The sequence below is a fragment of the Lissotriton vulgaris genome, chromosome 11 (genome assembly GCF_964263255.1).
Source record: "Lissotriton vulgaris chromosome 11, aLisVul1.2, whole genome shotgun sequence".
Lineage (NCBI taxonomy): Eukaryota > Metazoa > Chordata > Amphibia > Caudata > Salamandridae > Lissotriton > Lissotriton vulgaris.
In genome coordinates, this window is record NC_141699.1 from 733,302,757 (window position 1) to 733,328,460 (window position 25,704).

General features: G+C 47.6%; 1 protein-coding gene across 1 annotated transcript in view; it reads right to left on the minus strand.

Moving 5' to 3' along the window:
* The window catches only part of GIGYF2 (GRB10 interacting GYF protein 2), a 1,722,773-nt gene that overhangs the window by 305,644 nt on the left and 1,391,425 nt on the right, over positions 1–25,704 (minus strand). The window contains exon 18 of the mRNA XM_086942529.1: positions 12,042–12,142. Coding sequence (XP_086798655.1) covers positions 12,042–12,142 — 101 coding nt within the window. The remainder of the gene's footprint in view (positions 1–12,041; positions 12,143–25,704) is intronic.

Consider the following 25,704-nt stretch of genomic DNA (forward strand, 5'->3'; position numbering starts at 1 on the left):
TGAGTTTTTGCCAAGCCGAAGGAACTGGCCTTGATAAGGCAGTCGTCCAAATATGGATACATTTGAACTCCCTCTAGTCTAAGGCGTGCGGCCACCGGGGCTAGCATTTTTGTGAAAACTCTGGGGGCCGAACGTAGTCCAAAGGGGAGTACTTTGAACTGGAAGTCCCTGCCAGCCACTCTGAACCGTAAGAACTTCGGGTGTCTGGGAAAAATGGGCACATGGAAGTATGCGTCCTGAAGGTCGAGTGTTGCCATGTGATCTCCTGCTGAGAGAAACTGGAGGATTTCTTTAAGCGTCAAGATTCTGAAAGATAATTTCTTGAGGTACTTGCTGAGGGCACGCAGGTCGAGGATGGGGCGCCATTCCCCCCCGACTTCTTGCGGATCAGGAAAAATCTTGAATAAAATCCTGTTCCCTTTTGATGTTGAGGTACCCTTTCTATTGCTCCGTTCCGAATCATAGAGTGTATTTGGGAAAAAAGCTCCTTGAGATGAGCTGGAGGTGGTCCTCTTGGGGGAGAATTTGGAGGGGCTTTGACGAATTCGAGAATGTGACCTCTGGAAACCACGTCCAGGAACCATCTGTCCGTGGTAATCTTGGACCAGTTTGAGTAATGAAGGGATATTCTTCCTCCAATTTGTTTCAGGCTGGGACAAAGTGGTGGCAGGATGTGTCTCACTTGCTCTTGTTGTCTCTCCCTCGATAAGAGGTCTTTCCTCTTGATTAAGAGTAATTATTTCTCCTTTGGTCATATGTTTGTTGACGGTATGGCTGGTATCTCTGATTTCCTTGGGTGTTACTATAGGAGCGTTGCTGTGAATAACCTCCTCTGTTCGAGAAATTGCCTCTTCCTCTTGCGCCACGAAAGGAAGACTTCCGAAATTGGAGAGAGCCGAGCGACCGTGCCGTCTGTGTCTTTCTTTATGGCCTGTAATGCCTCGTCAACATGTTGACCAAAAAGGAACTCTCCATCATAGGCCATGTCCATGATCTTTGTCTGGACCTCTAGACGAAAAGATGTAGCCTTTAACCATCCTTGCCTCCAGAGAACAGCTGCTCCCGCCAGCTGTCTAAAACCTGTGGCTGCCACGTCCACTGCAGCATCAATTATTTCAGAGGAAACGCTCTCTCCCTCTAGCAGGATCTTTTTTGCTTCAGACCTATCCGGTTCAGCAAGCTTCTCGATGAAGGGCGATATGTCGGACCACATCTGCCTATCATACCTTCCAAGTATTGCCAGTGAATTTGCGGCTCGGACCGTGGTTGCCGCAATAGTTGACACCTTCTTCCCTATTGAGTCAAGACGTCTACCGTCTTTATCTGGGGAAGCAGAGACCTGTGTAGATGGATTCTTGGCTCTTCTTTGTGCTGCCTGTGTGACTACAGACTCCATCTTAGCCTGACCAATCAGGCATGCTGGTGATGAACTAGGTGCTCTATATTTTTTATCTACCCTAGGTAGTACTGCGGGTAGAGTATTTGGTGTTTTCATTATCTTCAGACCTTCCTTCCATATAAAGTCAATGATTGGAATAGACCAACTTTGTCTTTGTGGCAAGTCCTTAAAATCATAGAGGAAGCATTTGTCCTGTTTAGCCTCCATTGAGATGAGGAACCTTTTCGTAGCTCTATCCATAATCTTATGGAAGCTGGCAATGTCCACCGGCGGAGAATCCGCCGTAGGCGGGGCCGCTGGGGAAGGGGTTTGTGCCTGATAGTCATCACACTCCGAAGATACCGACTTGTCGTCCAATTCACCGTCTTCTCGTTGGTCTTCCGACTAATTTTCACCCCCTGCCTGATGGGATGGTACTGGTGAAGAAGGTAGTGTGGACCGTGCTTCTTCAGCTGCCACTTGAGAAGCTGATTCTTGAAATCCTAAAGTTGCCGTAGATGTTCTTGGCCTAGGCGTAGAGACATGAGAATCACCCGATTCTGAAGGTGGAAACCCGCGATAATAATCACTTAACATATATTGGAGGTTTTGGAATAATTCCATAGGCATTTGCATGCCAGGTGTAGACGCAGTCTCCCGACTAGCGTGCTCCTGGAAACTCTCCTCCTCCTCCTGATCTAAATCTTGAACTTTAATGAGCAAGTCCGAAGGGCTCCTGGCCGCACGGAAAGTGTCGTCCTCGTAGGATTCTTCTTCCTCAGAATCCAACAATTTATCTGGTAGTTTTAAAGGAGACAAAGCTGTGGAGGATGAACCACACTTCTGTAGGAGTGAAGCAGTGGTAGCCGGTGATGGCAAAGGTATTGTGGATGCTCCTGCCGACCACACCTGCATTGCCGTACAGGTTGACAGTGGGGGCGTTGATGGAGTCACCGACGTTGCTAGGTAGCGGCTTTATCGACGATGAACTCGTCGACGAGGTTGTTTTCTTCTTCGTCGACGGAATGGTCTGCTTCGTCGACGAGGTCGTTGTCTGATTCATTTTCTTCGTCGACTGTAACTGCGTCGACGAGGGTGTCGTCGACGGTAACTTCGTCGACGAGGGTGTCGTCGGCGGTAACTTGGTCGTCGATGGCAAGAAATTCGTCGACGCCTGAGTCGACGACGAAGAGCTCGTCGACGGTACCTTCAGGATTCCCGTCGACAGAGGAGCGTCGACGATCGATGGGACTATCTTCGTCGACGGGATGGGTCTAACTTGTACCTGAACCAACGTCGACGGTGAGGAGGCTGAAGACATCACCACAGCTGATTTTGGTGAGGAGAAAGTCACAGTTGAAGTGGAAGAAGTGGCCACATGAATAGATGGCGATTATGAGGCTGCTCTGGAGTCTGCCATGGCCAGAGGGGTAAACTGAGGTGAAACCTTATGAGCAGGTGCTTTGGAAACTGTAGATTTTCCATATTTTCCTGAGGGCGCAGATGTCACAGGTGGAGACACCTTCTTGGAGGTAGTAGGCAAACCAGAATCCTGAGAGGATTGGGCCTTTTTCAATACTTTAGCCCTAGGAGAAGCCAACTCAACCTCAGTTTTTCTCTTCCTTGAGGAGACAGAAGACCCTGAGGCAATGCTCCCTACCTCTGAAACAGGGTTATCCTTGTCCTTTATCCTCTGAAGCCACAGGAGAAGACGACCCTCTCTGTCCCGGAGGGTCTTTTGAGGGAAGGTTCTGCAGATTTTACATTCCTTCGCCTCATGATCCGGATACAGACAGTATATGCATTTCTTGTGAGGATCCTCCTTGAACAGCCTTAGCTTTCCACAGGAATCACAAGCCCTAAAAAGGGATTTAGAAGTAGACATCCTTTGTAGGTTAAAAAACCAACCAAAGTAAGAAGAAACTGAGCAGAGCTCAGGGAGACTCCCTTCACACGACGTGCGGTAGAAAATCTGAGAGCCTGAGCCTCTGGGGAGAACATTCTGGTGGGTGCTGTCGCCCGATTGGCTGCAGTTTGGTCTAACATAATGACTAGGATAGTCATGAGTGTGGGAGCTTTTGCTCCTGTAGCTAGGGCCACTTTACTTCCTGGTTGGTGATTACCAAGGTTTTTTGGTTAGTACAGGCATATTATTGATTTTTTATATACCGTGGGACTCCCACTCCGACGACGGGGAATGATTCAGGCATGTGAATCCATGAAAGACACCCCAAATACTGGAGAATGGGTATTATATTCTGTATAGGTACCCTAACATAGGCTCAGGTAACATCATAACCCTCCATCTATATTCTCCCCCCAACTTTACATACATAACGGTTCTTAGGGTCTGACGTTTTACCTAGATATGACACTGCACGCAGAACATGGGATTTTACCTTGTAAAAGCCTCATGCATTATGCATGAGGATTCTGGGAAGCACAGCAGGACTACCATCTCCTGTCTGATATCCATGTACAAAGTTAATTCCCGAAGTCATCCTAAGTCCGACAAAGTAATACAGCGAGCTAGAAACCCCAGGGAGACCCATGGGTATATAAAACATCACTGTAAGAAAATTGTTCCTTCAATGGCCATGAACTTCAAGTATTGGTATACTGTGACTATGGAGATGCAGGAGGCCATCATGCCTATAAACTGCATGAACATTCGCGCTGGAAGCGAGTGTTGAGGTCTGAATTTTTGTATCAGCGATTGAATGCTGCTGACCCCCACTGAATTTGGCTGTGCTGTGGCTGCCAGAGTGTTTATCGTCGCACCCAGATACTGCCGTATGTGGGCAGGTTGCAGGTGGGACTTTGGGTAATTCAGTGAGAATCCCAGATCGTGAAGAAGGTGAATGGTGTGGGACATGTGGGCGGCACACCGCTGGGCTGACTTTGCCTGGATGAGCCAGTCGTCCAGATAAGGGTAGATGTGAATGTTTTGTCTCCTTAGGTGCGCCGCCACCGTCGCCAGGCACTTTGTAAACACCCTGGGTGCCGTGGTGACCTTGAAAGGCAAAACCTTGAACTGGTAATGTTGGTTTTGGATGGTGAACCGGAGGTATTTTTTGTGTGACAGGTGCAGCGGAATGTGAAAATACGCATCCTTTAGATCTAAAGTTGCGAGAAAATCCCCCTGACTGAGCAACGGTAGGACTTGCTGCAGGGTCAGCATGTGAAAGTGCTCCGATAGAATGTACTGATTGAGGGGTCTGAGGTCCAGTATGGGTCTGAGGGACCCGTCCTTTTTTGATATCAAGAAGTACAGTGAGTAAACTCCTGTGCCTCTTTCTTCCACAGGCACGAGCTCGATTGCCCCTTTTTGCAGCATGACGAGGACCTCCTGCTGCAATAAGTGCAAATGCTCGGCGGACATAGGATGGTGTCTTGGGGGGTATGTTGGGTCGAGTGGATGTTAACTCCAGACAATAACCGTACTGTATAAGCTGTGTGACCCACCTGTCTGTGGTGATGGACTTCCAGACTGGCAGGAACTGTTGAAGTCTCCCCCCGACAGGTGTTGCGTTGTCGGGGGCAGTGACAAGGCGTCACTGTTTGTTAGTGGCGGAGGATCTGGAGTTTCCACGACCTCTGCCTTTGGCGCTGTTTCCACGATATCCACCTCGACTTTGTTTGGTGTATGTGGTCTGCGTGCCGCCTTTATAGTACTGTGTGATTTGGGAGAGCTGGCCTCTGGAAACACCTCTAGTGCTTGAGCGACGAAAAGAACCACCTGGACCTGCTGAGACTGTAAAGCCCCCATGGACTTAGCAGTTTCAGTGTCCTTTTTGATTTTTTCCAAGGTGGTGTCCACCTCTGGGCCAAATAGATGGTCAGGGTTTACGGTCTGATTTAGAATGGTGGTCTGTATTTCTGGCTTTAACCAGGAGATTCTGAGCCAGGCATGTCGTCTCAGCATGACACTAGTGTTAACAGCTCTGGACGCGGTGTCTGATGCGTCCAGTGCACATTTGATAGAAGCATTTGATATGAGCTTCCCTTCTTGGATGAGCATCTCAGCTGCCTCTTTGTATTCAACTGGCAAGTGCTGTAACAGGGTCTCAAGTGTGTCGTAATGTGCCCTGTCATACCTGGCTAGAAGTGCCTGAGTGTTTGAAATGCGCCAGATATTGGCCGCTTGAGCCGCCACCCTTTTCCCCGATGCCTCAAACACCTTAGATTCCTTATCTGGGGGAGGAGCATCACCCGTTGTTTGTGAATTAGCCCTCTTCCGGGCATTAGAAACAACAAGAGAGTCCAACGGCAACTGTCGCCTGATGTAAGTAGGGTCCCCAGGAGCCGGTTTGTACTTCTTTTCAATTCTGGGGTTTATCACCCTGGCTCTTGTAGGCTCCTTAAAAATTTCCCCAGCATGCTTCAAGACACCCTTCAACATAGGCAGAGTCTTAACAGTCGTCTCTGAGACGGAAAAGGTGTCAAAAAGAAAGTCAACTTCAATGGGGTCAGCATGTAGCTGGACGTCGTGGTTTTTAGCTGCTCTTTCAATGAGGGCATTAAACGCTGCCGAATCCTCAGTAGGCGACGTTTTTACAGCATACATTTGAGTGTCTGGGGTAGAGTGAGGATCCCCTGGGTCAGCAGCAGCTGCCCAGTGTGAGAAGGTGGCCTGATATGCAGTGCTCACTATTCTAGTGAACACTATGTATCAGTCCAGCAACCCTTATTGATGATTGGTTGTAAGTCAACCTTATAGACCAGCTATCCTAGTAGCGTGGATACGAGCAGTCTAAGGCTAAAGACTCGAGAGGGCGTGTTAAGCCAGCTGTTATACCACACATATACCCCTTGAACACCAAGTGAAAGGACACCACACAAGTGTTATGAAAATAAACAAGATATTTATTAAGAATCACAACAGCCCTGTACTCTTTATGAGGACAGGGTACTAAGCACAAAACAAAACTCTTACGAAAATACTTAAGTTAGCACAGTATATACAAATGCCCGAGGGGCACGGAAAACCATATACTCTGAAAGTGGAATGCGAAATTACTAGCAGGTAAGTACAGTACTAATAGGCTTTGGAATCGCTAGATCTTGACTATAGAATCGTTAGATTACTTCTAGGAGACCCAGGGGACTCGGGTGCAGTGTGTGCACTCTCACGCGAGATGCGGGACAAAGTCTATGGTAGCTAGGAATTGAAAAGTTAGTGTTCTCGGGCGAACCCGACCTGGTAGGAGGAAAACGAAAGTGGATCCTGACCCTTGGATAGTGAGGCTATGCTGGGGCACCGAAATGCCGAAGTTACCTAGCCCAGGGGCTGCAGCTGCATAGGTCTCAAAAGACGTCGGGAATCCTCGTAGACGGACCAGGAGCCTGGAAGAAAGAAGTTGTTGGCAGGCGACCAGTGAAGAAAGTTCGGTGGATCCAAGCCTGGATCGATGGAAGATGACACCTGAAAGCAGAGGGGACCAAGTTCGAGACTACTAGCCAGTAGTCAGTGGGCACCAGGAGGGCACCGGATGGTAGCCACCTCGACAAGGTGAGTGGGTGACGCTGTGCTCGGAGATCTCACGGACCAGGAGGCGTTGTCGGCGACCAGGATGGAGGATCGAGCTGTCCCACGAAGATAGAAGCTGTCGGCGTCGCTGGACCCAGGATTGGGCAACAAAGCCTTGGCAAATTCAAGCCCACGCGGTGGACCTAAAATGGCGTCTGGTGTGGACCAGGAGGGTCCGGGTGCCTCTCTTCAAGAAGGAAGCAAGGGCCAGTCTGGAGCAACCAGACCAGCAGCAGTGATGTCGTCGGGCGTCGTTCAGAAGGCCACAAGCCAGCCGGCTAGTAGCCAAACAACGCGGTGCACAGCAAACAGCAGAAGGGCCCCACGCAGATCGTGGAGATGCAGGGAGGCTGACCTTGGGTGCTGGAGCTGCGCAGGGTCGGGGCTTCTCGGACCCCAAAGCACTCACCAGTGGAGGACACGGTGGGCTTGTTGTAAAGATGTCGTGCAGTCTTGGCGATCGTCGGTCCCTCGAGGTCTCGTCGCACTCACGGTTCTCAGCTTTGCTGTAGAGGTGAGTAGAGGTCAGAGGTGCCAGGGAAGCCGGGTCTCGTCGAGCTGGGTCGTCGGATTCGTGATGAAGGACTTGCAGCAGACCGCAGTGTTCTTTAGGATGGTGCCTGCGGATGCAGGGTGACTACTCCTTAGCCACAAGGGAGAATCTTGATGAAGAAATCTTGAAGTCCTTTTGAATAAAGTCGTGTCTTGATTCCAAAGATGATCTAATTTGAACAGAGGGCCCGCTCCTATCTTTATACTAAAAAAGGGGGCTGACCCGGTGACTAGGTCCTGCCTATAGGTGGGACCAGGAGGGGGGGTGGTTACACCCCTCTTCCCTGCCGGACTTCCCCAGGCCAGGGGCTGGTGTGCCCCTGGAACTGGTTCTGACTGGCCTATGCGTAGTGAGCACCGGGGTGCCACTCAGCAGTCACCTTCCTGAAAAGCCCTGCCTACCCAGGATACACAAAACCATGTCTGGGATGGTGCTAGCACCGCCCCGGACAGGAAACCCTTTGTCCAGGCTCCCCTCGCTGGAAGGACTCCCAGCTGCAGGGGGTCAGACTCGTGTCTGTGGTGGCAGCATCCATTTTGTGGAGCTGAGGCTTTAGTTAACTTTAACCGGGGTTCACAGTTACATACATGTCGTGTCCCTCTAGAAGGGTGGAATGCTAACCCCGTCGCCAGAATTGGCGAGGGGTTAGTATTCCAATTCGTATGACACCTTACTCGACATGTTTTGATAAAGCAATACCAAAGTTAGCATTTAACCGCGAGGATTATAATGCACTTAAGAGTATATGGTATGCGATATCATGGAACAGCTATTAGGACTTGGTTCCGCAAGCTGCAGACAGGCTCAGCTCATGCCAGAGCACCATCTCACACGATTCCAAGCACTCTGCCTTCAGGATTGTCAAGGCCTGCCATAGGAGTGACTGATAGGAATCTGTGTGTCCATTTTAGGGTTAGGTATAGGTATACTACACCTACAGCAAAGGGTGATTACACGACTTTGCCCCAGCTGTCATGCAGCCAGTTGTGTCAAATTTAGGAGGCCAGCCAGGGGTGGCATAATACATGCTGCAGCCCCTGGCAGCCCTGGGTACACCTATGCCCTGAGTTACAGGGTCTGATAAGGTGGCCCAGTACCAATTGGAAATGCACCTAGGGTACATGGAATCCATTTTACAGAGAGAGCAGTAGGCCTGGGGTCCTGATTGGCAGGGCCCCAGGTCGACTATGTCAAAAACCAGCTAAAACACAGGGCAAAAAGTTAGGGGCAACCATAGTCAGGAGGTACCTTCCTACACCCAGGGCTCATTGGTATCATCTGGATCAGTGTATACTGGATAGCTGTATTCATCATCATCACCTTCCCCAGTGTCCACATCTGAATAAGTGGGTGAGACATCATGACCACGTGGAGATACCGGTTCCACAAGAACAGGAGTCGAAGTAGAATCCTTTTTTTTCTTCAGTGGAATTTTATAGGACTCCATTGGCTGTTCCGGGGCGATTTTCCGTTTATAAAGGGAAAGTCTGCCTATTACGGCATCGATAAACTGTTCCTGTTGCTCTTCCAACGAGGATTGTCGAAGATTTATGGCCGGGACCACTGTTGTCGACTTCGGCACCGAGGACACCTTCTCGGGCAGGTTGGTGGCCATTTTAGGGGTGAAAGCCTTCGGCGCCACTTTCGGCGGCAGCGTGAAGTGGATGGGCGTCGACGTCTTCTGAGGTTTATCGACAGGCTTTGAAGGTGGAGGATCCTTAGGCCCGACACTTGAGTCCTTATCCTTGATGCGCTTCAGGGAGTCTGCCACCTGCTTGGAGAATGAGGCAGACGGCTGCGTCGACTTGACGGAATCCTTCGAGGCACCACCAGACGTGGACTCGTGGGTCGGTCCGCTTTTGGCCTTGTCTTGTCGACGCAGAGGCTCGAGAACCTTCGGATCACCGAGCCCTTTGTCGGTGTCGACCGTCTTCGGCGCCGATTTGTTCGGGTCGACTGCCTTGACCGTTGTCTTCGGCGCGCTAGACTTCGTCTCGACGCCCTTGAGCTGTTTCTTCGGGTCGAATAACGCCCGTCTGCTTTATCGGTGCCGACAGGTCCGAGGACTTTGAGCCGACCAAAGCAATACGCACTTTTGGTGTCGATGGAGGCATCAGTGCTTTCACTTGAGTCCAGACCGGAGCTTTTACTTTCGGTTTCGATTTCGCAGGTAGCGGCTCCTTAGCAATGTCCGAAGCCGAGCCCGAAGGCGGGGCCGTAGAACTTATTGGAAGATCTTGGGTAAGGCCTAGTGGCGATCCCTCGACCTGAGCCTTATGAAGCGTTTCGGCCCCAATGTCAGTTTGAGTTAGCTCCTCGCACGAGCTATCTTCCATGGCCCCAAAGGCCCCGTCGTCTTCTCCTACCCCGTCGACGACTTCTTCCGCTTCGAGCATTTCATCATCCGCGTCGTAGTTGGAGTCTACCTCCGACGCAGGATTTGACAGGTTCTCACGAACCTCCCGGTCAGCTCCTTCATTATCCCCGGCATCGAATATGTCCACAGGCGCCGGTGCAGTCTGCTGGGCTTCCTGGCGCGTAGCGAGTCGATGCAGAAGAGTCTTCTTGGATCGAAAACGGGAACAAGCCATGCAGCTGGCTTTATCATGATCCGGCGAAAGACACTTGTTGCACACCGTGTGGACGTCGATGTGCGGATACTTGGAGTTGCACACGGGACATCTCTTGAACGGGCTCCGTTCCATGATGGTTCGTCGATAAGGCCTCTGGCGTCGACCGGGCCTTCAGCGTTGAAAAGCACACAGCTTTTCCGGAAATCCGGCTCAGAACCGAGCTGGAAAGTATCGGGCACCGAACGCAAGACTATACCGACGAAAACCTAAAGGCCTTTTGGCCTTAAGAAAATTTTTTTATATCGATTCCGACTAGAGTGAACCAATATACATCTGAACCCAATAGCGGAAAAAAACAATCTGGGGATGGAGTCGATGCCCATGCGCACTGTAGTCCAGGGGAGGAGCCACCTATCTCGTGATACTTCGAAGACTCTTCCAGGACAACAATGTGCGATCATCCGGACCCAACACTAGGCGGCCATCTATGCACAGATATGAATTCAGCAGCCCACATGCCTCGAACATAGGACTTGTGCAAGTGTGTTGAGGTGCTGTGTTGGGCAGAGGCCAAAAGGGGTCAGTCAGCAGCAGGGAAGGCCCCAGAGCAGAGGTACAACAATGAGGATCTGTATAGTCATGTGCTGAGGCAGAACTTCCTTTTTATGAGGCCGATGGCAACAATCTGCCAGTGTGTTGGAGCTATTGGAGAATTTGCCAGACTTAGTCTGGTGGCTAGGGAGGCTCAAAAGATGAGGTTTGTAGCCAGAAGAATCAATTAGAATAGAATGGCCTAAGTCTGTGGAATGTTTCTCAAAACACGCAAAGGATTTAAAGTGGCGCAGGCTGATCAGACAAGCAACTGGCAAGGCCTACGTCAGAGGGAGTAGTTCGCCCAGCACTGAACAGTATCATGGGGTGTCACAGTCTGGGTTGACTAGTGTCAGGATTGGGCCAACAAGCTGGTGCCCAATCAAGCAAGCGAAGGCTCCTTGGAGCCATGGGGCACACCAGAGAGAGCTAGACTGAAGTTATTTTGGACAATGGTCAGCTTTGCCTTGGTAAAGCTCATCAGCAGGGGCTGGGAAAATGAAAGCAGGTTGCAGGCACCTTAGCTAGAGATACAAAAGTCCAGCTCCGATGTCCATGTCAAGGCAGAGTCAGAGAATGGAGCTTCCAACTGTAAAATCTACCACAGGATCACCGTCTGTGTACATTTGGGGGTATTCTCTCTACATCTGGAAGAGGCCCACTTTGAGAATGTATCTGTTGAAGATAGCTGGATAAGAGCCTCGACCTGGAACACTAACTCAGTTTTCCTTCCAGTCCTGTGATATAAAAAGTTTAATCTCCAGCTCCTTGATAGCAGTTAAGGTGCCTTATCTCTCACACACGGCATGGAGTAGTGTTTAGAATTCTGGTACCAAAGGAACATGTTGTGCGACCTGAGAGCAGCATCTGCTGGCCACGAAAGGCACAAATTAAAACTAGACACCTTTGGAGGAGACTTTCTATCCTAATTTAAAAGAGCAAGATATTATTGGAAAACGTATTCAATAGAGCAATGCCGGATCTACACCATGGGTTGCGGGGAAAAAAATGTCTGTTAGTGTGCCAAGATGGCACACTGTATTGTACATCACGCCATGTCAGTGTTGTTTACTGGAGCTCAATCGGTTGGGTGATGCCAACTGGAGCAAAAGAAGTATTGCAAGTTTCGTGATTTAGTCTGGCACCTGCGGAGAATAAAGAGGAGAATAATCTGTAGGTGTCCATCTGAACACTCAGTTTTAGAATGAACACTGACAAATCAACTCTAAGCACACTAGAGCCATAGAAGCTGCGGAAGCTGCTCACATAGTATAAAATAATTTGCATTATAGTAGAGTTGTACTTGGGAAGCACCTTCTGAAGGCTGCACACAAATGACAAGAGCAGAAAATATTAATTTTGCACTTGGTGAAGGGGAAGGATTACTGGCATTGTCCCAATCATTTGTAGAATTACCTGTAGGTTGTAAGGCAGGAGTTTGGAGCTCCCATAGTGAACTGGTATCTGGTACAGACATGGCTCTTGTCACTGGATGGACCAAGTTCTGCTCTGAGATTCTGTAACACATGATCGAAAGAGAAACACTTTAGGCAAGATCACATTTGGAGACAAATTCAGAAGAACAAAATCTTCTTCCACCCCGCTAAACATGTGTAGCTCAGCGAAAGAGGGATTGTTGATGAAATTTGATGATCGTGACAAATGAGACTGCAATAAAAGATGTAGTGCTTAATTAGTGCTAAAGACTAAAGTGGTTTGGGCCTACCTTTCACAATGCTACTCCAGAAGTTTAAAATGTCTCTCAAAAATGCCCGAGCAGTTCTGCAAGAACACATCAGTATGAACTTATTTCAGATATGCAGTGTCAGCGCTATGGAATATGAGAAGCATAAGCCTTCTGCCAGTGCTGCACAACCCCTACAGCAATCATCGTCTTGGAAGAGAGCAATGTGGAGAGATATAGCCTAGTTTACACAAAGTATTAGGAACCTTGAAAGCACCTCTTTTCCAGCATTTATAGCTACCATTTATTCAATTAAAACATTTCATCAATATAGATTCACACGCTTTTGAGACCTTACACCCTTCACTTTGACCAAGTAGGGGAAATACCTTTTGTACAATTTTGACTTCACTAGGCATTCAACCCTACAAGTACAGGGTCCGAATTATGCCCAGATGCTAGCATTAGCCTTAACATCAACTTGACAGTGTATTTAGTTAAGGCCATGTTTTTTTTTTAAAACAGTACCACCTTCTGAAAAGAGGATGGCGGCATTTGAAGCTTAAAGGGCTCCTAACAGAACAAGCATTTGCAATGCAATAGGTCTCGCATTTACACCAGTTAAGCTACTGGCATTATAAACGACAATGCCTTTTATTCATGTTTCAAAAACAAAAATAAAAGGCATTGTTATTTGCAATATCAATAGCTGAAACTCGCCTAAATGTGAGGCCTATTGCATTGAAAAGGCTTGTTGAATTAGTGAGTAGAAACACTCTCTTTCGGCCCGCGTGGCAAATTAATTAAATAAACAAGCGCAACCGTGAAAGTGGACCGCGCTGCAAATAAAAAATAAATAGTGCTTACTGACTTATGAAGGAGACCGTGTAACGCCACAAGTAAAAGATCCAGTTTCTTATGATGGATTCACAGTCCGGCGACTTGGCAGTCCATCCATCCTATTTAGATGTTGGCAGATCCATGGGGGAAAGACCGCCAGAGAACCGCCTGCCCCCGCCAACAATCTTCACCCGCGTCTACGGCATCATAGGCAGGAGGGGCTGGTGAAGGAAGACCAGCCAAGGATTCTGCCGAGTGAATTACAATTGTCTTTTAGTCGAGGCAACCGTGGCAGGAATACTTCCTACTTTGAGTTGGTTGAATCAAAGGAAATCGGGTAAAAACGTCCCTTTTTTCCTGTTTTTCGATTCAGTTTCTGACTTGTACCCCATTAACTAGGTCCCTCCTTTGCTGCTCCGACTCCACCACAATGCCGAACACCACCACTGTCACCGGGATCTAAGGTAAGCTATTTGTATAATTGTCCTACTATGATTTGTGTGTTGACAATTGCTGTAGCCCATGTATCTTTTGCATTACTCTTGCATGCAATATTTTTCTGAAGTATAATGCAGTTGTGTTCATTTCCCGACTTAAAGGTAAAATAAATACACCTGTATTGGGACTTTTAAAAAACTGGTTTTGGTGCTTGGGGGTGTGGTGCCTGTGGGTGTTCATTCTATATTTTTTTTGTTTTGCATGCAATATATAAAAAATAAAGGGGCATAACATATTACCTACATATGTTTTTGAGGCAAACATATATATGTGTATTGACATGAACATAAGTTGTACCTACCAGTCTCTACTCCACAAGGGACCCACTCCGTTATGAATTCGTCGCCAAGACAACAGGACATATAAACCTGAAGAATACCGCCGGCCAACGGCATCAGAGCCAGCACACATTTAAATAAGACAGATGGGACTCTGTCAACTCGACAGAGTAATTCAAACTGGCTGCCATGGAGGGACGGCAGGAGTACCACCAATCTCTAAATCATGCCTTTTATCTTCAGTGTACTCCACAATCATGTAAGCTCATTAGAGATGATATATTTTATTTTTTACTGTAAAGTTCTGGACGTTCAAAGTGGGCCAAGATTCTGAGTGAGGGTGGCTGTTGTAAGTCATCCAAGGTGATACAGCTACTGGCAGACTGGGGTGCAAAATCACAGACCAGGAGTACAGGGCTTTTAAACCTCAGCATCCAAGCGTGACTGGCTACTGGCTTTCTGTGTTTAAAGGCCTGTCTAGGGGACTTAACTCTAGTCCATCGACCAGTCTTCATCATCTATATGAGACATATATGAAAATCTATGTGTATACTTCTACTTGATGAACGGTCCGGTTCACAAGGGCCATCAAATGTACTGCACACAATGGTGGTTTTCCTTTGGAAAAGATTGTCAGTTTCCTGTTGGTCATGCAAGCCAAAAACATAAGTGTATGATTAAAATTCACAAATCACCTTGACCATTCCAAAGTAGTCAGACCAGCAAATCTTGACGTCAGAGCTGGCAAAACTGGACACAAATTAGGAATAGATTTAGATTTGAATTAGGCAAAGTACTGCACCCCTTGATCCAGGTCTTTGTAGATTGCCTACATGCCCACTTACGCTGGCACACCAACATAGCAAGGGATATCGGACAATGCTGAGTCCAAAAGAGCCTTGTTTAAAGGCAAGAGAGGTTGAGACGCGTGTCCAGATCGCTGCAGCACTTCCGTAAAGTTAGATTTACATTCCACCATAGGTAACATGAGTTCTACAACTTTTATCACCTTTTCTCAGTTGCCAGTGGGATGAAATCAAAGGCCATACCTTTTTTGAACAATTTGCAGCACACAACAATCTTCCAGCTGGGCCGGAAAAATCCTGCCCCCACTGGCTGTGTATGGTTCTGCAAGTAGAAATCAAAGTGGTTGGAAGCCATTTTTGCAGGTGAGAAGTTAGAAGATGGATGCAATTGGTGATCTGGACTAAACAATCACCACGTCTTCTGCAGCTGTGAGAATTACAGGCCTGCTGCAAAAATGGGTGCAAGGGCTACAGCTGTCAACAGACCATACTCAGCAAGTAGCCTCTAAACCTTCAGTACTGTTGGTGAAACTCTTAGACCAATGAGAGAAAGACCAGACAGTGGCTTGTAACAAGGTTGCCTTTAAAGCGTTCTAGCACTGAGCCAGCATTTTCCTCCAAGAGCCGGCTTTATCAAATGTCATGTTCATTAAAGAAGCCTTCACACAGCAGGAAAACTAAGTAGCACATATCCAGGCATGATAACTGTAATCAAAGCTGTTGTCCATGGCACAGAACACAGTCTGTTGCATTAAATCTAGCGTATAATATGTATTTGCCAGTATCTTGTCAAACCAGAATTGTTCGGGAAAGGCTGTTTTGAATTCATCAGGTACAGGTGGCACAGTCCTGTTGGCCTGGTCCGAAAGCTTGTGTGAAAAACAGCCAAACAGGTAGACTGCATTTGGGAACCAGAGGGCCAAACCAGCAGATAAACACAAATTATGCGCCTTCTATACCAACTCTCCTGTTTGAGTCTATCTAGTAGCAGATTTCTCACCTTTGAATATCACCTGCTGTCATACTGGATCCGGAAACCTTTTCATAGCAATTCCCTCCAGGGTTGACAGGTGGCATTGTGCTACATCATAACACTATGTCTCATTTGGACAGGGCGCAGGGACCAGTATATAGAAGTCACATGTTTGCACTGGCGCAAGATTCTTTCTGCCCTCTGCCTGTGCCAACAGACATTGAGCCTATAGAAAACAATATGAAACAGTGTGCTGAACTTTTTCAGATGGAATCTTATTAAGGTTGGTCTGAACAAGACCATTCCACAGTAAAAGAGTGGGGAGAGGGAGACCAGGTGAGGAATCTGCGGTTATATAGAGTCTCTATCGGAAGAGACTTTATCATAGGTAAGTAACTTGTTCTTTTAACAGAGAATTCTAATTTGAGGTTCCTCATCTTTTAAATAGATAGCAAAGCAGTACCTCACAACGGTGGGTCTGGGGAATGACTCAGACTAGGAAATCCTGCAGGACAAATCGGTCGAAGTGCTCATCATGCTGGACCTGGCTGTCTAGACAGTGCTGTGTGAAAGTGTGGAGAGATGCACATGTAGCAGCCTGGCAAAAGTCCAAGACTTCCACAGTGCATGCTAACGCTGTGGTAGCGGCCTTTATTTTGGTGAAGTGAGCACGTAAAACCTCTGGGTGCTTCTTTTTGCCCACCGATAGCAGATCTTAATACATTGGACAATTCATTGAGAGATGGTTCGTTTTTATAGCACCTTACCTTCTTTGTCACAGAAAACCCAACAAACAGTTCATCGTGTCAAAATTCCCTCGTGCTCTCAGTGTAAAAACCAAGGGCCCTCTGTGGATCGAGATATCATTTTTGCGGGACAGGTTGGTGCATAAAATGTTGACAAGGTGACAGATTGCTCTAAATGAAAATGTATGACATTTGGGGAAAAGGTTGCTTTTGTCCAAATGAATAACTTGTCCAGACAACAGTAGAAAAATGGTGGAAAAGAAGATCAGGCCTGAAGTGCACCCACCTGGCAGACGTTATAGGATGAGGAAGTTTCAAATGTAAAAATGGCTATATGGCGGCACCTTAAGGTTAAAGTTTTAGATATCTTGATGCCCTGGGTGGTGCATTAAAGATTATTGTATTAAAGGTACCTGTGGCAGCAAAGTTACTGACCTTGCCTCTAAGCGATAACTAAGGGCCACAGATGCAGTGAAGAGTCAGTGTAATGACAACCAGGCCGATGGTACAAGAGAAGAGTGCCTTGAACATGACCAGCACACACTAGAAATGTAGTCAAGATGCCACAACACGGAAGAGCAGCAGGGCACAAGGATGAAGATAAAATCCCCTTCTATAGAGAACACAAGAAGGAATGTGAACCTGTGTACCACTGGTGCATGAGAGACCAGCGGTAAGAGCCTATTCTGCTGAATATAGCAAGAGCAGCTTGCTAAAGAAGTGAAAGGATGAACTGATGTGGATCCGTGTCACTTGTCCCACTGCACAACTAGGAAATTAGGAGTCTCTCAAGAGAGCTGCCTCTCCCCATCCTGGAGTGTTTGGGTGAGTTCGCTCCACGTCTCCTATGGAATCCGCCCCACCGAATCCCAAAACGCACGGGAAAAGCAGCCCAGAACACATGCAGTGTTTACTAACTGCAATGCTGAGTTTCTTCCACAAGTTGCCAGCTGTCTGAACTCCCTGTCAAGAGGAATGTTAGGGACGATGCTGGGGTCAGAAGAAGCCGAAGTTACCTGCACCACAAAACCTCGACGCAGAGGCAGCTTTTTGTAGCTTTAATTGTTGATCGTGACTCACCCCCAGTCAATTGTTTTCGATGTTGTAGGAGAGTAGGGTCTGCAATCCTATGATCACCCGGACTTTTTGCTTTTGTTTCACTGGTTTACGACTTTCTCGGGCTGTGGGCCTGCTAATCAGACCCACAGCCTAGCTGTTCTCTCTCTAAATTGATGCGTGTACCTTAGGTGCATTACCCAATTGGAACTGGGCCACCCTGTCAGACCCTGTAACTCAGGGCATCGGTGCACCCAGGGCCTACCAGGGGCTGAAGCATGTATTATGCCACCCCTGGATGGCCATCTAAATCTGACACAACTGGCTGCACGACAGCTGGGGCAACGTGGCGTACCCGCTCGTTGCTTTAGGTATAGCAGCCCTATATCTAACCGTACAATGGACACCCGAGTTCCTATCAGTCACTCCTATGGCAGGCCTTGACAATCCTGAAGGCAGAGTGCTTGGAATCGTGTGAATTGGGTTCTGGCCCGAGCCGAGCCCGGTTGCAGCTTGCGGAACCAAGACCCAATAGCTGTTCCATGATAACGCGTACCATATCGGTAACTTCGGTATCGCGTTATCAAGACATGTCGAGTAAGGTGTCATACGAATCGGGATACTGCCCCCTCACCAATTCTGGCGACGAGGTTAGCATTCCGCCCTTCTAGAGGGACACGACATGTACGTAACTGTGAACCCCGGTTAAAGTTAACTAAAGCCTCAGCTCCACAAAATGGATGCTGCCACCACAGACACGAGTCTGACCTCCTGCTGCTGGGAGTCCTTCCAGCGAGGAGAGCTTGGACAAAGGGTTTCCTGTCAAGGGCGGTGTTCGCACCGTCCCAGACAGGGTTTGTGTATTCTGGGTAGGTAGGGCTTTGCGAGAAGGTGACTGCGGAGTGGCACCCCGGTGCTCACTACGCATCTGCCGGTCAGAACCAGTTCCAGGGGCGCCAGCCCCTGGCCTGGGGAAAGTCCGGCAGGGGAGAGGGGTGTAACTACCCCCCTTCCTGGTCCCACCCTTAGGGCAGGACCTAGTCATGTACCCACCCCTTTCTTTAGGATAAAGGCCGGAGCGGGGACCCTTCCAAATTAGATCATCTTTGAATCAAGAACTACTTTCTACGAAAGGACATTCGAGACTCTTCTCAAGATTTCTCCCTTGTGACTAAGGAGTAGTCACCCTGCATCCGCAGGCACCATCTAAGAACTCTGCGGTTTGCTGTAAGTCCTTCCTCAGGAATCCGACGGCCCAGCTCGACGTGAACCGGCTTCCCTGGCACCTCTGACCTCTACCCACGTCATCAGCTCAGCTGTGATCTGTGGGTGCGACGAGCCTCGAGGGACCGGCCATCATCAAAACCTGCACGCATTCTTAATCAGCACGACCATCGAAGCAATTCTCTGGTGAGTGCTCTGGGGTCCGAGAAGCCCCGACCCTGAGCTGCTCCAGCACCGAAGTGCAGCCTCCCAGCATCTCCACGATCTGCGTGGGGCCCTTCTGCTCGCCGCTCAGTACGTTGTCTGGTCACTAGCCGCTGGCTTGTGCCCTTCTTTGACGACATCCGACAACCAACGCTGCTGGTCTGGTTGCTCCAGACTGGCCTTTGCTTCCATCTTTGAGAGAAGCACCCCGGACCCTCCTGGTCCACTCAAGACGCCATTTTAGGCCCACCACGTGGCCCTGAAATCTGCCAAGGCTTGTTGCCCCAATCCTGGGCCCAGCGACGCCGACAGCATCAACCTTCGTGGGACAGCTCGCACCTCCATCCTGGTCGCCGACAACGCCTCCTGGCCCGTGAGACTGCAGAGCCTAGCGTCGCCCACTCACCTAGTCGAGGTGACGGCCAACCGGTGCCTTCCTGGTACCCTCTGACTACTGGCTAGTAGTACGAACTTGGTCCCCTCTGCTTTCAGGTATCAACGATCTCCGATCCAGGCTTGGATCTCTACGAACTATTTAGCACTGGTCGCCGGCCAGCAACTCCTTTTCTTCCGGCTCCTGGCTCGTCAGCGAAGACCCCGACGCCTGTAAGACTTGTGCAGCCGCAGCCCTCGTGGCTAGGTAACTTCGGCATTTCGGTGCCTGCATAGTCTCCTTACTCTAGGGTCCCGAGTCCCTCGCTTCCGACTTGCCTGATCGGGTCCGCCCGAGACCACTAAACTTTCTGTGTCCTCGGACACTTGTTTTAATTGTGCACTTGAAGTATTTTCCTAAGAATTTTGGTTTATGCTTAGTACCCTGTCCTCCCAAAGAGTCCAGGGCTGTTGTGATTCTTAATAAATATACTGTTTATTTTCACAACACTTGTGTGGTGTCCTTTCACTTGGGGTTCAAGGGGTATGTGATGGTATAACAGCTGGCTTAACACGCCCTCTAGAGTTTAGCCCGAAGACTGCTCGTATCCACGCTACTAGGATAGCTGGTCTAAGGTTGACTTACAACCAATCACCAAAAGGGTCGTTTGGAACGATACATAGCGGTCGCTAGAATAGCGAACGCTGCATATCGGGCCAACTTCTCACAGATGTTACCTGCGAACGTTTCTCCTTAGATTTTTTATGTTCGTTTTAGTTGCTGATGACCCTCATTTCAGTGGCGAAGCCCTTTCCTTTGGCGATAATATTTTCCTCGTGTTCGATAACCCCAGGTCTCTCAGTGACGGAGTCTCCTTCTGTCATTGCCTGGCATAGTGTGCTTGTCTTGGATTGTATCTCCCATTTAAGGTCTTTGGTTTGCAGCCTGTGCAGGCCTCACAGCTGTTGCTTCTGTAGCATATCGGAAGGCAAAAATTGCACACCTTTTGGTTAACGTTTTGTACAAACCTGTGATGGCAATTCTGGCAGAATTGAAAAGGTGTGGAATAAATGTAGGCTGTGAGGGTTGCATAAAAGCAGAAATAAGGCAAGCCATGTGACAATAGGTCTTTTCAGTCGAGTTCTGCTTGTACTGTAGATACTGCTGAAACGGTCTTGCATATAAACCCAGCATTTTCGTTCAATCATCTGCTGCTGTATTAGGATCTTGTTTCTGCTTCAAGTTGGATAAAGTGCTAACACAGGCATCTTTGATGGAATACCTGGCAAAGTAAGCTTCAGGAGTAAGGCCTAACATGCATCATATGCAGCACCCATCAGTCTTTGTTATATTTTGCCACTCTGTTAAATTACTGGTGAAGATTCCTCATACTAACTACAAACAGAAGAGGGAGAAGCAGGAAATCCTTGCTTGTCTGAGCAAGGAGTTTACCAGGTTCTCAAGATGGTTCTTGCCCTCTTAAGCTGAATGATTTACACAGTTCATATGGTGTCTTCTGGGATGCTTGGTAGTTTCTCCAATTGTATTGTATTGTAATTGCATTTATATAGCGCTTACTACCCCAGACGAGGCGTCAAAGCGCTTTTTCGGCGAGTAGCACGCTACTCCATGACCCATAGAGGATTAGTGTTGAATTAGTATAGTGAAACATGCAAGAACATTTTAAGTGGTGGATAGGTTAGTCAGTTATTTGGATTTGGAATGATAGCAGAAAGATAGAGGAGGACAAAGGTTTGTATTTATATAGTGCTTGTTGATGCAGGCTATTCAGGAAGCCTAAATAGGATTAGTGGTGAATTAATATGGTGAAATATGAAGTAATTTCATTGCTGGATATTAGTCAGTTACTTGGAGTGAGAAGGATAGCGGAGGGATAAAAGGGGAAGAAAGATTTGCATTCATATAGCACTTGTTACCCCTGATGGGTGTTGAATCGCTTTTCTGGCGAGTAGCACGCCACTCCGGAACCCACTAAGGATTACTGTTAAAAATTAGTATAGTAAAAACAAATATGAAGTAATTTGAGTAGTGGATATGTTATTCAGTTATTTGGGTAGTATATTAATATAGTTTAATATGGAATCTGAGCAGTGAACATGGTAGTCTTAATTTCGATTGAAAAGGATAGTGGAGGGATAAAAGAGTGAAAGGTTTTTTAAAAAAAAATTTTTTTTTTAACCCCTTCCATGCTGATGACGAACCCCAGCCGTCATGCACTACGGTGCTCGTGTGCTGATGACGGCTGGGGTTCGTCATGGCCCGCCCGTGTTCTGCCGGCGGCCGCACACGGGGAAAATCGCGGCCGCACGGAAGGGGTTAAGTCTTAGCAATAGGAGGAGGCTTTTGGCTGAGTAAAAAGGAGTTTTGGAGGGGAGGACTCACGTTTAGAAATGTTCGCCTTAGGGGATTGGCATAGCAAAAGAGGTGTCAGATGATACAAGGAGGGGTAGAGTAGGAGAGAGTCAAGAAAGGGTTACCCTGGCAATCATAGTAGTGGTATGGGGCCCAGGATAAATGAGAGAGTGGATGTAGAGAACACATTGATAGATGTATAGGATGAGAGATAGGGCAGTGCATTGGAAATGCTAAACCAGAAGAACGTGCTAAATATGTGTTGCAAGAGTTACGAAGTGGGGTGGTGTGCAGTGTGTGTCTTGTGTGTTAGTGTTATAATGGTAGAAGGGAGAAGAGGGTGTTTGTTGGACAACTGATGGAAGGATGATTATACGTTTGTTAGTGATAAAAGGTGGTTCGTTAGGTGTAATTACAGCAGGGAGAGTGTGTCTGAATGGGATGTAGTTATGAATGGTGTTGATTGGTGTTAGTGATGAGTGTATTGTTACTGGTATAGGATAGAGTTGTGTACTGTTTGTAGGTGATGGTGGATATGTGTGGTAGTTGGGATAGTAGGGTGTGTAGATGTGGTTTGGTTGGGTTTCTAGTGCAGGCTGGTACATTAATCTGTGCATAGTGTTGTGCGTGGTGTACATTTGGTGTGAGTGTGTCGCTCGTTTGTGGATGTGGATGGTGTGGGCTGGGTATTGCTAAATGAGAAAAAGGGCAGCATTGCTGGCCCTAGCCCCGACCAGTCTCGTACAGGCTCAAACAGGCAACCGCCCCCGTCCTCTCCACCCCCAACCGAGATGCCCCAAGCCTGGCCCTTTCTACAGCCCTAGTAATCAGGTGACCCCTTCAGCCAATGGGAACCCTAGCCCCAACACGACCCAATCATAACACTAGCCCCAAAATCCCGGAACCAATAGGAGACCAGAAAGCCACAGCCAATCCTAGCCCCAGTCCAAGCACCCAATCAGTTAAAAAAACGATCTCCACATCCAACAAAGGCCCTAGCCCTACCAGTAGTCCCAAAACAAGTCCATGCAACCAATGGCACAGGCAGCCCTAGTCCCTACCTCCAATAGAAAGCCCAATTCCTCTCTAAGTCCCACACCCATTCCAGCAACCAATCACACCAGAAGCCCCATTCACTACCTCCAATCAAAGGTCCAACCCTAGTCCTAGTCCCACCCTACTCCCAACAACCGACATAGGAAGCCCCAGTCCCCACTTCCAATAGAAAACCCAACCCTAGCCCCAGTCCCAACCCTACAACGACCGAATCAGACCCAGAAACCATTCAGAACCCTCAAATACCCAACCAATGAGGACATCAACCCCAATCCAATAGAAACACCAGATACAACCACCAATCAGTGTAGACATGTACCAACCACTAGCAGACCATACAAGGTCCCAGCGACCTCAGACACGGCTTGCTGGCCAAGGAGTTGGAAGCCGCTTCTCCTGTTCAGAATTTGATCATAGTTTTTTGGGTCACAAATGAGTCAGAGACAAGTTTGTGTTAAGCATTTAATATATGAACTTTAAGGTAAATATAATCATTTTAGCTAAAGACCATGACAATATGTATAATACTACGAAATCTGAGGAGTCAGCTGAGTAACTGATATGATTTGAAAATTGCAGCCCTTCACAGAGCACCTACTGAAAATCCTTGCTTGGCCGTAGGTGGCTGTTGGCATATCAATGAAGAGAATGAAGAGACAGACCAGTGATAGCATCATAAAAGAGCGGTAGCACTTGCAACTTTAATACTATTGCATGTGACTTACCAACGTTTTAGCACACTGCACCCAATTATTCCTTTTCAACTAGTAGTGACTGTCTGGCTGTGTCTCAGGACATTTATGTAACAGCCCCTTACCTACAACAATGGTCTCAAAGCACTAGTGACCTGTATTGGCTCAAATAAAGAAAGGTGTATTTTGAGTTGGCACTTAAATTCGAGAGCTTGGAGCCAGTAAGTATTGTTGAAGGCAGACTATTTCGAAAAGGTAAGCCTGGACTGAGAGACACTGTTTCTTATGGGCTAGGTATGACATGCAGTACTGTAATGCATTTCCATTAGAAATCATTAAGGAACATGTGGGCCAAACAGATAGTGGTCGGAAGGTAATGGTAATCAACCTAAGCAGGCTACTTTAAAATTGATCTATTGTTCTCCTTGCCCTGGTGATATGATCCCTTCTAAGCTCACCCACAGTCTGCCCACTTCTTTTGATACCATCTGTACTTGCTTCTTTCGATACCATATGCAGTTGAAGACCAGGAACTGCGAGATGACAGTATCAAGTGCCTTAGCATAATCTAAACATGATTTAGAAGCTTACCAAACTCTGAAAAGTCCAGGATTGGAAAAAGATCAGAGGGAAGCCCATTTACAGCAAGCAAATTTGCAAAACAAGATAATAAAAAACAACCACCACCAAACCAATACTAGAGCTCTTCTGTTTTTGGAATGCATTAGTATCAAACATCATAGAGATATTTTACTTTCTGTGTTGAGGTGACTGTAATGTTCAAACGGGGTGACGATTTCAGATTCTTCACAATATATTTCTGTTTTGTAGTCAAATATGACTTTAGGCTTACTGCTGTGCAACTAAAGGTAGTAATCATACATCAAAGCTTGGATTGCATGTTGACAGCCTTTTGGGTGAGTGGATCATTCGAAGGCTCTTTTACTATGATATAAAGAGGAGGAGGAGGAGGAGGAGGAGGAGGAGGAGGAGGAGGAGGAGGAGGAGGAGGAGGAGGAGGAGGAGGAGGAGGAGGAGGAGGAGGAGGAGGAGGAGGAGGAGGAGAGAGAGAGAGAGAGAGAGAGAGAGAGAGAGAGAGATATGGTTGTCGTATGCTCATAATAAGGGTCTAATGCGGGCCATGATAAGGATTGTGTTTACACTGTCTCTCCATCATGAGGGAAAGAATAACTTCACAGCTAGTGAGCAGACATAGTTCAGTGTGGAGCAAGATTAAATGCATAATAGGAAAACGTTTGGTGTTGTAATTATCTATGCTATTTGTCATTTCAGAGAATCTGTGTGCGTTTACGTAGGAAGTGACAAACCCGGTAATTATAATTTTATTTCCTTCAAACTTGAAATAATCTTTTGTTTCTGAGGGGAGTAAAAACTAGTGGGATAGCTAGTCCTGTGGAAGGCGGAACGACCCGGAGTAGGCAAAAAAGAATGGCCAAAACATGTCGGCAAGGAAAGATGAAGGGGCACTCATTACTCCATATTCAACTCAATTTCTGAATCCATTTTTAATCCTATCCTGGGAGTCCGTGATTAAAGACTGTTGAGGGCATTCTTGAGATTGTTTCATGATTTCATTTTGATTATTTGTCTCTGACTTTTTTTACTGTGTGGATCCCAACATATTTGTCTGTGTTGTCTTCTCCCCTCCCCTTACTTCATCCCAGGCGATGGTCTGTGCAGGGTATTGTAGCAGCCCTATGATGAAGGATGCCACTATTAGTGGGTTAGGGCATTCTTACAAAACATGGCGTTTTCCCAAGGTGGGGTGTCTTTGTCAACAGAACACCCATGTGTTCTCCTTTTACTCTTTGTGTCGGGGGGGGGGCTGCGAAGGGGTGTGTGTGCACGCACATGTGCGTACGCGTGTGTGTGCATGAGGCGTGCACTCCTAATGTGTCCTAAAACTCATCTTTCTGGAATTCTTTCCTTCTTAGATGTCCACTCACTTGCAGGAGAGGGAGTAGAAGACTGATCAGCTCTCATTACGACTCCTTGATTCTCTACGAATAACAGTCATTGACTAATGTGTTGGAGGCTTTGTTTGGATGGTAGGAATCAGGGGAGTATCATCTAGACCTGCATCAACAGGACGTTCTTGCCAATTTGGTGCTCTGCAAGTGGAAAGAACCATATGCAGTCTTTCTGTGGAGGAGAGTTATTAAAGGTTACTTACCTTTGGTAACGATATATCTGGTAGAGCCACATGTTAGTTGTAGTTTCTTTACCTTAAAATTTCCCCCAGGTGTCAGTCTGGA